Source organism: Rana temporaria, chromosome 7 (genome assembly GCF_905171775.1).
Source record: "Rana temporaria chromosome 7, aRanTem1.1, whole genome shotgun sequence".
Classification (NCBI taxonomy): domain Eukaryota; kingdom Metazoa; phylum Chordata; class Amphibia; order Anura; family Ranidae; genus Rana; species Rana temporaria.
The window spans coordinates 167,497,890-167,513,315 of NC_053495.1; the positions used below are offsets into that span (position 1 = coordinate 167,497,890).

At 42.8% G+C, this 15,426-nt stretch overlaps 1 protein-coding gene across 1 annotated transcript in view; it reads left to right on the forward strand.

Moving 5' to 3' along the window:
* Nucleotides 1-15,426, forward strand: part of LOC120945855 (tenascin-R-like) — a 736,249-nt gene that overhangs the window by 529,320 nt on the left and 191,503 nt on the right. Inside the window, exon 6 of the mRNA XM_040360372.1 lies at nucleotides 1,312-1,587. Within this exon, the coding sequence (XP_040216306.1) occupies nucleotides 1,312-1,587 (276 nt within the window). The remainder of the gene's footprint in view (nucleotides 1-1,311; nucleotides 1,588-15,426) is intronic.

The following is a 15,426-nucleotide window of genomic DNA, read 5'->3' on the forward strand; positions in this document are numbered from 1 at the left end:
GACAAGTTACTTACCTTGTCCCTGGATCCTACGATGTCTCCCCGCTGTGTGAGCGAGCGGGTCCTCCTCGCTCGATTCACAGTGTCCCCGTGTGCCGCCGATCTCTGTTCCCTGCGACGTTACGACGCACGGGGGCGGAGAACGGCGCCAAATTAAAAAAAGTAAATAAACACAATACACACAGTACACTGTAATCTTATAGATTACAGTACTGTATGTAAAAAATAAACACCCCCCTTGTCCCTAGTGGTCTGCCCAGTGTCCTACATGTACTTTTATACAATAAAAACTATTCTTTCTGCCTGAAAACTGTAGATTGTCCAAAAGTGTCCCTTTATGTCAAAAATGGTTTTAGAGCAGCTAGAAAACAGTGATAATAAATTATAATCACTTGCAGAATTGTGCGATAGCGATTTGTGGGGAAATACGTCATAAAAAAATAAAAGTAATGACAGCGACAATTCTGCAACTGAGCAAATATCAGTGATTTTGAGTTGATTACATTATTGAATAAGTTTTATTATAATTATATTATTATTTGTTATAATTATTTATAATTATTTATTATATTATAATGTATAATTTTGTTTTTTAAAAAAAAAAGAATTACAGTCCTACAGTATAAAACGCCAAATTTTCTTGCAAAATAATTGTACCGCTTTTGGTAAGTAATTCCAGACAGAATCATACCGCCAGGGAGGTTAAAGTAGAACTATAGGCAACACTTTTTTTTTTTCATTTTGGATAGAGTAAGGGAGGGTTATAGCCCCTGTGAGTTTATTTTTTACTATCTCTGTCCCATTGCAGAGATTTCTCTTCATTTCCTGCCCCATAGCCAAACAAGAAGTGAGAGGAAATCTATGCAAATCAAGGGAATCGATCCCCCCCCCTCCTCAGGCCCTAAGAACTAGTGTCCCCACTCAAAAATTTCAGGACGGGTCTTAAACAGAAAGGGGCGTGGCCTTGACAGGAAGGGGTGGCTCATATTTAAATTAGGGGGTGCACAAGTTTAGTCAGGCCTAGGGCAGCACAAAACCTAAATACACCACTGCCCTAAGGTTCCTCTAGTTGTTCAGGATTCCTTGAGCTGTGGTTGATTCTTGATTGACTTTCCATTTGATGACACCTGCATAGTTCTTAGAACAGGAGGGTTTAATATTACTTTATGATGTAGTTAGCACAGTTCAATGTGTGTTCCATTAAAACTGTTAATATAATCATGCATTTGTCATCTTGCATAAACTAGAATATACATGACATGCAAACTGCAATTTAAACTTCAACCATTTTTTTATTATTTATTCTCTCTAGTTGCCCCACCTGTGGATTTTACAATAACAGCTGTCGGTGATCACTGGATTGACCTGGCGTGGGAAGGAACCTCAGCTGTGGCAGAGTATGTCATTTCATACCAGCCTGCAGTACCACTAGAGTGGGGAAATCAGCAGAGATTACAGCAAAGGGTACCTGGAGACTGGAGTGCTGTCACCATCAGAGAACTGGAGCCTGGAACAACCTACAATATCAGCGTCTGCTCCGTCATCAGCGACATCACCAGCGAACCTGCCAGCATCACTATGTCCACTCGTGAGTGTCTTTAAACAGCAATGTATTATCTGTGTGTTGTGAAAGCTGCTATGTAAATTCAGAGCTTGCTGAATCCTTTAAAGCAGAGCTCAAGCAAAAAATTATAAAAAATAAATAAAAAATGAATGGCCTATAGCAGGGATTTGCAATTAGCGGACCTCCAGCTGTTGCCAAACTACAAGACTCTGACAGCATCAAGCAGAGGCAGAGGCATGATGGGACTTGTAGTTTGCCAACAGCTGGAGGTCCGCTAATTGCATATCCCTGGCCTATAGCTACAATATTTACCCTTAATTCTGAGATTTCCACTGCAATACTTTTTTCTGCCACTAGATGTCCTCATTCTGATTGCCAGCATCATTCAACCCACTTCTTCTAAGCCCAGGTCATCCTGGACGCTTCTGCTGCCTGTTACTGGACAGTGAAAGTAAAAACAGTATAGCGATGAGCTCATCTCCTTCTTAGGCCTCGTATACACGACCGTTTCCTCGACAGAATCCATCAAGAAACTTTGTGGCAGAGCTTTTTTGCAGAGGAAAACGGTCGTGTGTATGTTTTTCATCGAGAAAACTGTCGAGGAACTCGACGAGAAAAAAAGAGAACAAGTTCTCTTTTTCCTCGTTGGGAGTTTCAATTTCCTTGTCGTGTTCCTCGTCGGGCTGGTTTTCGACGAGAAACACGTTCGTGTGTATGCTTAGAAACCCGCGCATGCTCAGAATAAAGTATGAGACGGGAGCGCACCTTCGGTAAAAGTAGCGTTTGTAATGGAGATAGCACATTCGTCACACTGTAACAGACTGAAAAGTACAAATCATCTCTCACCAAACTTTTACTTAACACACAGTAACATGAGATTAGTAAAAGCAGCCCCCAGGGTTGTGCCAGTGGAATCGAACTTCCCCTGCCGTCGTACGTTTGGTACGTCACCGCGTTTGAGAACGACGAGATTTGGTCTTGACAGTGTGTACGCAAAGAAAGCTTGTCAAGTTTCTCGACAAGCCTAACAAGGAACTCGTCGAGGAAAACGATGTTTCATTTACGACGAGTTCCTCGGTCGTGTGTACGAGGCCTAACTCTGATTTCTCTTTCAATCGGCCTGCTGCATATCAGCATATGAACAAATTGGCTCTTTGTACTGCCTCTTCCTCTCACTCCCCAGCACGAGGCTGAGAGCACCTTAAAATCAGGTGCTTACACTTGTAAGGGGGACATGCGATTGGGCAGATGTTGGTGCCACGTTATACAGTCCCTGCCCTGCTTCTTCTTAGACAGGACAATCGCCCACCTGTTATTAAGGGGCCCTGGTCAGAGGCCCTCTCTCAACATCACCAACCAAAGGCCTTAATATTTAAGAATAAAAGGATTGTCCACACACAGATGCATTTCCAGCACATTACTGCAACTTGTGGAACACCTTGTGCAAGGGTGAACATACTGTAGAGTCTCTTCAGTGCAGAGCACAAGTACACAGCCCTAGGATTCCATCACAAGACATGTAGAAGGTCAGGGGGACAATGTGTTTTCATCACTAGATCAGTCTCTTCCTGATGTACCTTGTATAGCCATGCCCTACTCTCAGATGGCGAGCTCATACCCAGGCCACCACCATTACTCACAAATGAGGACTCTGTCCAGGCTCCTATTGACTTGTGTACCCCCCTGCAGGACTTGCAGAAAAAGGCCAGAGGAGACAGGGCAACTACAGCTAATCCTCCCATGATCTGTACCATCTTGCCTGGGAATTTAGACCTGCAGAGGACCCTTTAGTTCAGCCCTGTGCAGGGGTATATTTAGGTTTTGTGCTGCCCTAGGCCTGACTAAACTCGTGCACCCCCTAAATTAAATATGACCCACCCCTTCCTGTCAAGGCCACACCCCTTGCATTTTAAGACCCACCCTGAAATTTTCAAGTGGGGACACTAGTTCTGATGGTCTGGGGGCGGGGGGGGGGGGGCAATTGATTCACTTAATCTGCATAGATTTCCTCTCACTTCCTGTTTGGCTATAGGACAGGAAGTGAAGGGAAATCTCTACAATACAGTAGGTGTTTGTGATATTGTGCTTTTAGCACGACAGCGTCGCGCTGATACTCGGCGACAGGGTGCCGAGATCGCGCCGACATCTCACACTCACTGGAATAGTGACAGCACATCCCAGCAAGCGCGTCATAGAAGCGACGGGAGATCCGACTTGGATTCCCGCCAATTCTACACGTGTGCGGCGTTTGTTATGAATCCTGAGGGGGAAGTCCCCGCCGGATTTTAAATAAAAATCCGGCATGGGTCCCCCCTCAGGAGCATACCGGGCCCTTAGGTCTGTTATGGGTTGTAAGGAGAGCCCCCCTACGCCGAAAAAAACGGCGTAGGGGGTCCCCCTACAATCCATACCAGACCCGTATCCAAAGCACGCTACCCGGCCAGCCAGGAAGGGAGTGGGGACGAGCGAGCGCCCCCCCCCCCCCCCCCGAGCCGTACCAGGCTGCATGCCCTCAACATGGGGGGGTTGGGTGCTCTGGGGCAGGGGGGCGCACTGCGGGCCCCCCCCACCTCAGAGCACCCTGTCCCCATGTTGATGAGGACAGGGCCCCTTCCCGACAACCCTGGCCGTTGGTTGTCGGGGTATGCGGGCGGGAGGCTTATCGGAATCTGGGAGCCCCCTTTAATAAGGGGGCCCCCAGATACCGGCCCCCCACCCTAAGTGAATGAGTATGGGGTACATCGTACCCCTACCCATTCACCTGCAAGAAAAGTGGTAAAAACACAAATAAACCACACAGTGTATTAAAATATTTTATTTTTCTGCTCCGGAGGCCGCCCCCTGTCTTCTTTATTAGCTCTTTTACCAGGGGGGGCTTCTTCTTTGACGTCTTCGGGTGGGTGGGGGCCGCCGTCTGGTTCTCTTCCACCGCCGGGGGGGGGTGGCTTTTAAAAAAGCCCCCACCCCCCCGGCGGGTTTCCTCCGGCGTCTTCGGCGGGGCTCTTCTTCTTCCGCTATCCCGACGGGTCTTCTCAACTCTCCGGGGTTCTCCTTCTGTCTTCGCCACTCTCCGTTGTTGACTCGGCGCACCCCGGTTCTTCGTCTCGCTGTCCGGTGTCTTCTTCCGTGATGTACGTCTTCTCCTTCCGTGCTGTGATGAGTTCTTCTTCCGTGCTGTGACGTCATGTTCTTCACTTCTCTCCTTCTCCCGATGTTGCCACGCCGGTCCTCCTCGCTGAAATGACGGATGCGCGCCTTGCATCGGACCTATATAGGCCTCACAGTCCCATCATGCTCTGTACCTACCCATGTGATACCTACCACGTGAGCAGAAAAATAAAATATTTTAATACACTGTGTGGTTTATTTGTGTTTTTACCACTTTTCTTGCAGGTGAATGGGTAGGGGTACGATGTACCCCATACTCATTCACTTAGGGTGGGGGGGCCGGTATCTGGGGGCCCCCTTATTAAAGGGGGCTCCCAGATTCCGATAAGCCTCCCGCCCGCATACCCCGACAACCAACGGCCAGGGTTGTCGGGAAGGGGCCCTGTCCTCATCAACATGGGGACAGGGTGCTCTGAGGTGGGGGGGGGCCCGCAGTGCGCCCCCCTGCCCCAGAGCACCCAACCCCCCCATGTTGAGGGCATGCAGCCTGGTACGGCTCAGGAGGGGGGGGGGCGCTCGCTCGTCCCCACTCCCTTCCTGGCTGGCCGGGTAGCGTGCTTTGGATACGGGTCTGGTATGGATTGTAGGGGGACCCCCTACGCCGTTTTTTTCGGCGTAGGGGGGCTCTCCTTACAACCCATAACAGACCTAAGGGCCCGGTATGCTCCTGAGGGGGGACCCATGCCGGATTTTTATTTAAAATCCGGCGGGGACTTCCCCTTCAGGATTCATAACAAACGCCGCACACGTGTAGAATTGGCGGGAATCCAAGTCGGATCTCCCGTCGCTTCTATGACGGCTCTGTATCCATCGCGGCAAGCCAGCTCGGCGCTGGCTCCCGCGATGGGGCTCGTAGGTGCTCAATCTCGCTGAGAAAGAGAGCGAGATTGACACAAAATCGGGTTCACCTACTGTAGGACAGGGATGGTAAAAAATTAGAAGAGACACCAACCCCCCCCCCCCCCCCACAGTTGCATAATGCCAACCGCCCACATACTGGAAGCAGTGCGGCTGATTTATGGGGGCCCTAAACTCATTTGCCCAACAGTGTAGCGCAAGCCGGTGGGGATGTCCGTGCGCCCCTAATGGACCAGCCACCTGGAGGAATCGGGTATCTGGTTTTGATGCTGCCACTTCCGGCTGAGTTCACCTCAGGCCCCCTCCTCCTTTCCGCTCTGCCGGGCCATCCACAAAGTGCAGTACACTTTGCGCATGTGCGGTAGGGAACTGGCTAAGAAGCCGCAGGGCTTAACTGCCGCTTTCCCCTAGCCAAAATGGCAGCGGCAGCACCCGAGAGCTGATTGAAAAATTGTCTTAGGTGAAGACACTGCTGGATCCCAGGACAGGTAAGTGTCCTTATATTACAAGTCAGCAGCTGCAGTATTTGTAGCTGCTGACTTTAATTTTTCTGAAGAAGTTTGGAGCTCTGCTTTAAGTAAATCCATACCACTGACATCAGTAAAACCTGACAGAGACTCTAACATTCCCTAAAAACACAAATAGCAAATTGTCTGGAATTTGGCTTTAAATTATTGTTTGATTTACTTGAATTAACAATATAAAATCACTAACCCACCAAGTCAGTTAAATTACAAGTGCTGTGACTTAATACAAACTCATGCCTGCTGCTCAAGCGACATACAGTATCCCCTCCATCCATGCTGGAAACATAAATGTGAACCGACATCTGCTAGTGGCATCCTCAGTGCTGTGTAAAGTACCGGTCCCAGTGCTCTCATTCATGGTGGGACCATTGGGATATTGTGAACAGAAATGCTTGGTGCTGAACCTTTCCAGGTCTGCAATCAGTGTCAGCCATGGAGAGAACAGACGGAGGCTCTGATCTCTGGTCTGTTTAGACTATTTAGACCCCCGATGTTTTATTTTACTGCCAGAGAGCAGCCGGTTTTGGCAGGGAAAGGGGGAGCTCATAGAGCAGCAATGCTCATCTCATTACTTTTGGGCTCTCGGAGAGATAAAGCTTTACGGAGGGAGCATCCCTACCTCTTATGACACCAATAAAGAGAAAAAGAAATTAAGGGTAAATAAAACAAAAAGCAGAGAGAAATACATGTACACGTGTAAATACACATACAGTACGCATACATTCCTGTACATTATATATACTGTATATATAATATATATACTGTATAATATGTACCACATACTATATACATACACTATGGGCTAGATTCAGGTAGGGGCACGAGCAAGTGCAGTATTCACAAAGCACTTGCTCCGTAAGTTGCGGCGGCGTAGCGTAAATGGGGCCGGCGTAAGCGCGCGTAATTCAAATGTGTAAGGGGGGGCATGTTTTATGTTAATGTCTGTTGACCTGACGTGATTGTCGTTTTGTACGAACGGCGCATGCGCCGTCCGTGTACATATCCCAGTGTGCATTGCTCCAAATGACCGTCATTGGTTTCGACTTGAACGTAAATTACGTCCAGCCCTATTCGCGAACGACTTACGCAAACGACGTAAAAAATTCAAAAAACTAAGCGGGAACGACGTCCATACTTAACATTGAGTGCGTCTCATAGAAGCAGGCACAACGTTACGCCGAAAAAGCCTTACGCACACGACGTAAAAAACGAACGCCGGGCGCACGAACGTTTGTGAATCGGCGTAACTAGATAATTTGCATACTCTACGCCAAAAACGATGGAAGCGCCACCTAGCGGCCAGCGTGAGAATGCACCCTAAGATACGACGGCGTAAGAGACTTATGCCAGTCGTATCTAAGGCTAATGACGGCGTATCTTGCTTTCTGAATACAGAAAGAAGATACGCCGGCGCAGCTTTGAATTTACGCGGCGTATCTATGGATACGCCGGCGTAAATCGTTGCTGAATCTAGCCCTATATTGTCAAAAGTATTGGGACACCTGCCTTTACACGGACATGAACTTTAATGGCATCTTAGTCTTCATCTATAGGGTTCGATATTGAGTTGCCCCCCCCTTTGCAGCTTTAACAGCTTCAGCTCTTCTGAGAAGGCTGTCCGCAAGGTTTAGGAGTGTGTCTATGGAAATGTTTGACCATTTGTGAGGTCAGGCACTGATGTTGGACAAAAAAGCCTGGCTTGCAGTCTCTGCACTAATTTATCAAAAATGTGTTTTATCTGGTTAAGGTAAGGATTCTGTGCAGGTCAGTCAAGTTCTTCCACCCCAAATTCGCTCATCCATGTCTTGCTTTGGCCTTGCTTTGTGCACTGGTCCAAATCATTTAGTGGAGGGGGGGTTATGGTGTGGGGTTGTTTTTCAGGAGTTGGGCCCTTAATTTCAGTGAAAGGAAATCATAAGGCGTCAGCATACCGAGACATTTTGGATAATTTCATGCTCTCAAATTTGTGTGAACAGTTTGGGGATGGCCCCTTCCTGTTCCAACATGACTGCACACCAGTGCACAAAGCAAGGTCCATAAAGACATGAATGAGCGAGTTTGGGGTGAGGGAACTTGACTGTCCTGACCTCAACCCGAAAGAACACCTTTGGGATGAATTAGAAAGGAAACTGCGAGCCAAGCCTTCTCATCCGAAATCAGTGCTTGACCTTACAAATGGAAGCACTTCTGGAAGAATGGTCAAACATTCCCATAGACACACTTCTAAACCTTGTGGACAGCCTTCCCAGAAAAGTTGAAAATGTTATAGCGGCAAAAGGTGGGCTAACTCAATATTGAACCCTACGGACTAAGACTGGGATGCCATTAAAGTTCATGTGCGTGTAAAGGCATCCCAAAACCTTATGACAATATAGTGTATGATTACATACATACAATTTATACCCATTGACTTGGACAAAACACTTATGCCCTGTAAACATGAGCAAAATTTCCATTGCAAAATAGTTAGATGGTGTTTCCTACGGAATTCCGCTCAAGCTTGGCTTGCATACACACGGTCACACAAAAGTTCTCTGAACTTTAGAACGTTAAGAACGCGGTGACATACAACACTATGATGAGGCGAGAAAAAGAAGTTCAATGCTTCCGAGCATGCGTCGAATTGTTTCCGAGCATGCATGTTTTTTTCCCGTCGGAATTCCCTACAGACGAACGGATTTTCCGATAGGATTTTTTTCCGTCGGAAAAATTGATAACCTGCTCTCAAACTTTTGCTGAAATTCCAACAGCAAAAGTCTAATGGAGCCTAAACATGGTTGGAATTTCCGATGAACAGCTCACATCAGACTTTTGCTGGAGGAAATTCGGCTCGTGTGTACAGGGCATAATAGTCTTCATATATTAGGTATCATTATACCCTTAAATGTAATACCTAATTTTAAAATCAGCAAAAGCTTTTTGCCCATTTTACAATTTAAATCATGCTTAGTTATTGCAATAACTCTCACATGTTAGGTACCGGCAGTCTTTTTTAAGCAATATGGATACTCTGCTCTTAAAAACTAAATTTTAATCTGCTTATATTTTACCTTCCCTGCTTCTTTGGTTCATCCCTCATGACATTTTTTTTAATGAAATCTTTAAATAAGCCGTGCCGTTTTCATTACATACTTTATTTTAAACCTAGATATGTCATCACTGGGTTTCTGTGCTTCTATAGGCCGGCAGAATATGGCTGGTGGAAGTGTCTGGCAGGATGCTGTAGAAGCTTCCTAAAACCATCAGAGCACCCTGTCTCCGTACTCCTCTCAAGATGCCTCAGCCCTGCAAGCAGTGGGCATGCTCTTTGGAAGAGCTATGCAAATATCAAAATGCTAATAATAGGTGATGTCAGTCTGGAGGAGTGACTGGAATCTAGTGAAGGAAAGAAGTGGGACGAGGACAGTAAGGCTGAGGAGAAAAAGAGATAGATGACGCTAGATGTCCTTCAACCAGGAAGTGTGGCAGGCTATGTCTTTGCTGCAGTGTCTAAGGCCTTGTACACACGACCGAGGAACTCGTCGGAAAAGACACATCATTTTCCTCGACGAGTTCCTTGTTAGGCTTGTCGAGGAACTCGACAAGCTTGCTTTGCGTACACACGGTCAAGACAAAATCTCCTTGTTCTCAATTGTGGTGACGTACAACACATACAATGGCAGGGAAAGTTCGATTCCACTGGCACAGCCCTGGGGCTGCTTTTGCTGATCTCATGTTACTGCGTGTTAAGTAAAAGTTTGTTAAGAGACGATTTGCACTTTTCAGTCTGTTACAGCGTGAAAAATGTGTTATCTCCATTACAAATGCTACTTTTACTCCCGTCTCATACTTTATTCTGAGCATGCGCGGGTTTCTTAGCATATACACGCTCAAATTTCTCGTCGAAAACCAGCCCGACCAGGAACTCGAGGAGCAAATTGAGACTCCCATCGAGGAAAAAGAGAACTTGTCGACAATTTCCTCGATGAAAAACGTACACACGACTGTTTTCCTCAGCAAAAAAGCTCTGCCACCAAGTTTCTTGATGGATTCTGTCGAGTTTTATATTATTATTATTATTATTATTATTATTATTATTATTTCAACTGCTCTTATTTTTTCTGTGCTTGGCATTCTTTTTTTCTTTTTTCTTTTTTGATTAAGCCAACCCGATACCCATTGTTCTTGTAATGTGGAATTATACTGAAGCCTTTATTATTTGTGTCCCTTTAACCACTGGCGGCGACGGCATCGAATGTGACGAGCGCATGCTCGTCGTATGCGATGACGTCACTGCGTTTTTTTCTTTCAAGAGGACCCGGGTTCTTTTGAAACTAAAGTCTGTACACTCCGGCAGGCAAGAGTTTCTTGCCAAGAATCTCGTCAGGGAAAACAACGGGTTTTTCCTGACGAGATTCTCGGTCGTGTGTACGAGGCTTTAGTCATTCTTTCCACATAACTTTGATCCTTCATGTTTTCAATTATCTAACTTTGCGCTAACTCCATAAGCAGAGATAATTAAGGTTCCGCTGAACTCAAAGAACCTGATTCTCATTATAGCACAACCATAGTTTAAGTGTTAGTGAGACTCATCTATAGAATCCCTGATTCTGGGGGAAAAAATGGCCTGTAGCAGCAAATCAAAGGGTCAGTTTTCCCTTTATAACATTCACTAGAAGAAAAATGACAGCAGGAACTGAGATGGTTGACATTAGCTTTGCCTTTTTGCTTTCGTTTAAAAAAAATAAGGCAAATAATTAAATTCTAAAAAGGACTCTGATTTTGAACTTCTATGGACCTCATCCACTGATCAAAAGAAAAAATTATATATATATATATATATATATATATATATATATATATATATATATATATATATATGTACAAATATAAGGAAAAGACTGGAGTTAAATCCAATTAGAATCCGTTTTTTTTTTTTCATAGAAAACTTTAAAAGCATGTACTGGGTAATTTTACACAGGAGGGTGGGTGTATATATTGTTCAAACCACCAAATTACATAAATTACAACTTCTACTGTATTGTTGTACCTCCAACCTATATTGCTTCAGATGGTAAACATATTTTAGTGGCCAATAGTGTTCAATAAACAATGATAATTCCAAAAATATATACAGATGGATGATGTGATATCAGCTTTGCCTTTTTGCTTTAGTTTTTTTTAAATAAGGAAAATTATTAAATCCTAATAAGGACCCCAAATTTGAACTTCTATGGACCTCATCCAACAATCAGGAAAAAAAATACATACAAATTTAAAGTTAAAAGAAAATGACTGGAGTTAAATCCCATTGGAATCAGATTGTTTTTCTTTCATAGAAAGCTTTAAAAACATGTACTAGGTAAATTAAAATTGACAGGGGAGGTGTATAAATTGTTCAATATTCGGTATCAATAAATCCACCAAAGTACATCTTCTACTGTATTGTTGTACATAAACTCCAATTTTTATTGCTTCAGATGGGAAACATTTTGTAGTGGCCAATAGTGTTCAATTAACAATGATACTTCCAAAAATATGTTCAAATATAAGGAAAATAGAAAAAGACTGGAGTTAAACCCCCTTAGAATTTTTTATTTCCTTTTTTCATAGAAAAATTTACAAGCATGTACTAGGTAATTTAAAATATAAACAGGGGAATGGTATATATGGTTCAATATTATGTATCAATAAATCCGCCAAAGTACGTCTTCCATCGTATTGTTGTAAATAAACTTCAACTTCTATTGCTTCTGACATACATATTGTAGTGGCCAATAGTGTTCTATAAACAATGATACTTCAAAAAATATATACAGATGGATGATGTGACATCAGCTTTGCCTTTTTGCTTTAGTTTTTATAAATAAGGGACATTATTAAATCCTAATAAGGACCCCAATTTTGAACTTCTATGGACCTCATCCAACAATCAGAAAAGAAAAAAAATACATACAAATTTAAAGTTAAAATAAAATGACTGGAGTTAAATCCCATTGGAATTAAAGCTTTAAAAACATGTACTAGTGAATTACAATTGACAGGGGGGGGGGTATATATTGTTCAATAGTGTGCATCAATAAATTCACCAAAGTACATTTTCTACTGTATTGTTTTACATAAACAACTTTTTGCTTCAGATGGGAAACATTTTGTAGTGGCCAATAGTGTTCAATTAACAATGATACTTCCAAAAATACGTACAAATATAAGGAAAATAGAGAAAGACTGGAGTTAAATCCCCTTTGAAAACTTTTAAAGCATGTACTAGGTAATTTTAAATATACACAGGGGAATGGTATATACAGTATATATTGTTCAATATTATGTATCAATAAATCGACCAAAGTACGTCTTCCATTGTATTGTTGTACATAAACTCAAACCTCTATTGCTTCTGATGGGCAAACATATTGTAGTGGCCAATAGTGTTCTATAAACAATTATACTTCAAAAAATATATACAGATGGATGATGTAACCTCAGCTTTGCTTTAGTTTTTATAAATAAGGGAAATTATTAAATCCTATTAAGGACCCCAATTTAAAAATTCTATGGACCTCATCCAACCATCAGAAACATACTAATATAAGGTAAAAAGAAAATGACTGGAGTTAAATCAGATTTAATAAATTCCATTGGAGTCTGTTTTTTTTTATCTCATAGAAAACTTTAAAGACACGTGATGGGTAAATTAAAATGTACATGGGTTGGGCGAGTGTATAAATTGTTCAATATTAGGTATCAAGACATCCATCAAAGTACACCTTCTACTGTATTGTTGTACATAAACTCCAACCAATATTGCTTCAGGTGGGAAACATTTTGTAGTTGCCAAAATAGTGTTCAATTAACAATGATACTTCCAAAAATATGCACAAATATAAGGAAAATAGAAAAAGACTGGCATTAAATACCCTTAGAATTTGTTTTTGTTTTTTTGATAGAAAACTTTAAAAACATGTACTAGGTAATTTGAAATATACACAGGAGAATTGTATATACAGTATATATTGTTCAATTTTATGTATCAATAAATCCACCAAAGTACGGACAAACATATTGTAGTGGAAAACTATGTTCATTAAACATTGATACTTAATGGAGGAATGGACTCCACATATAAAGGCCAAAAATGGATTTCAAGTCTGACCAAAGTGGTTGTACAGTTAATCTTTAAATCTCCCCTATATATACGACTATAATACCTTTACAAATCCAGTTGCAGGTTGATTTACTAATACTGCAGTGTGCAAAATCTGGTACAGCTCTGCATAGAAACCAATAGACATGTGCACACTGAAATATTTTGTTTCAGAATTTCATTTTTTGTCCAAAAAATAATATTTAGTTACTCCCGAAATTTGTTTTTATTTATTTTGTTTTGTTAAAAAAAGGATTTGTCCGAAAATCCAAATGAATTAAGGTCGAATCTGTCATTGAAGGATTGTGGTGCCTGTCAAATGTTCTAAGATGATTCGATTAAGAAGCTTAACTGTACAACGGCGCAATCGTACATTTCCTGTCGAATGCTCCGCCCACAAGCTATAGTAGAATTCTAATGTTGTATGACTAGTAATAATTATATTTATTAATTATATACTAGTCAACCAACATTAGAATTCTTCTATAGCCGGAGCATTTGACCGTAAATGTCTGTTTGTGGCGATCGTATGTTTTGTCGAATCTTCTCTATAATGTTGACTCTTTTCTCTCTATGTCGAATAATCTTGGACTAATAGAGTTAGGTTAGGCACATTCAACCGCAGTTCAATAGACACAGATCGCTATTGTCACCGTCATGTCGAATCTTCTATCTATACCGAACTGTTGTTGAAAATAAAGCGGATATTTCGGATTTCGGATTCTGCACGTTCGTTATCGTTTGTTAAAACGAACGCGAAAATCCCCGAAATTCGGACAAAAACTATTGCACATGTCTAACAACCATTCAGATTCCAGGTTATTTTGTCAAAGCTTAAAGCGGATTTCCACCCAAAAATGGAACTTCCGCTTTTCGGAACCCTCCCCCCTTTTCAGGGGGGAGGGGTTGCAGATACCCACTTCCGGGCATAAACTTCTGTGGGAGTCACGCCACTTCCCATCCCCCCCCTGCTGTCTCCTGGGAAACACACTGTTCCCAGGAGAGAGCGGGGACCAGTGAGGCACCGAGGATTGCAGCGGGGGCAGCCGAGGGACGAGCGATTGCTCGGCCTCAGCTGCCGACATCGCGTGCTGGACAGGTGGACCTCCTCTTTATTTGAACAAGCTGAAGTTAGAAGCTGATTGGCTACTATGCACAGCTGCACCAGATTTTGCACTCTCTAGCTTTGGTAAATCAACCTCAGTATCATAAGAATCTAACGCCTTCAAATTGTCCTAAATATGTGAGTATAATAAATAGGCAATATAAGGTATCATACTTATCAACACATCAAGACATACTTATTAAAACATTTTTTTTCTATATATGTGTATGTATTTTATTTTTTGATTGTTGGATGAGGTCTGTAGCAGTCAATAAATAGGGTTCTGTTAATTTTGATGTTTCAAATGTAATTTGCCCCACTCCATACTAATAGGTTAACATTTTCTCTGTAAAAAAAACAGTTGAAAAGTAAACGTCTGACATTGTTGCCTGACAATTAAAAAATGTAACCAGGCAAAAGAAGGACAGTAAATAACATCAGACTATGAATAGTTATTTAATCTGTAGATTTACGTTTCATCTGTAATTAAGTCCTAAAGGCATTCTGGAGCAGAGTTTATGAATACAAAAAAACTCTTAGGCCCCGTACACACGACCGAGTTTCTCGGCAGAATTCAGCCAGAAACTCGATCGGAGCTGAATTCTGCCGAGAAACCCGGCGTGTGTACACTTTCCGCCGAGGAAGCCGTCGAGTTCCTCGTCGAGCCAAATAGAGAACATGTTCTCTATTTCCTCGTTGTTCAATGAGGAAAGTTGGCTCGCCGAGATCCTCAGCGGCTTCACAAAGAACTCGACGAGCAAAACGATGAGTTTTTCACGTCGAGTTCCTCGGACGTGTGTACGGGGCCTTACTCTAGAAGCCTTTGGTACAGATCATCACCTCCAGAGGATAAAGTAACAGTTTAAGTGCCATAATTGGAGAAGGATGACATATCCCACCTTATGGGTAGTGAAAAAATGATTAAAAGCATAGGCTGGGTGAGAGGCAGCAAAATTCTGTCTCCCACAAAAATGCTCAGCAATTCTTACACGCTTCACGTGGGTTGTGCAGTCCACATATTATAGAGAAGATGTCAAGGTCAGGAAATTACATAAATGACATTCTTTGTACCAGAATTTATA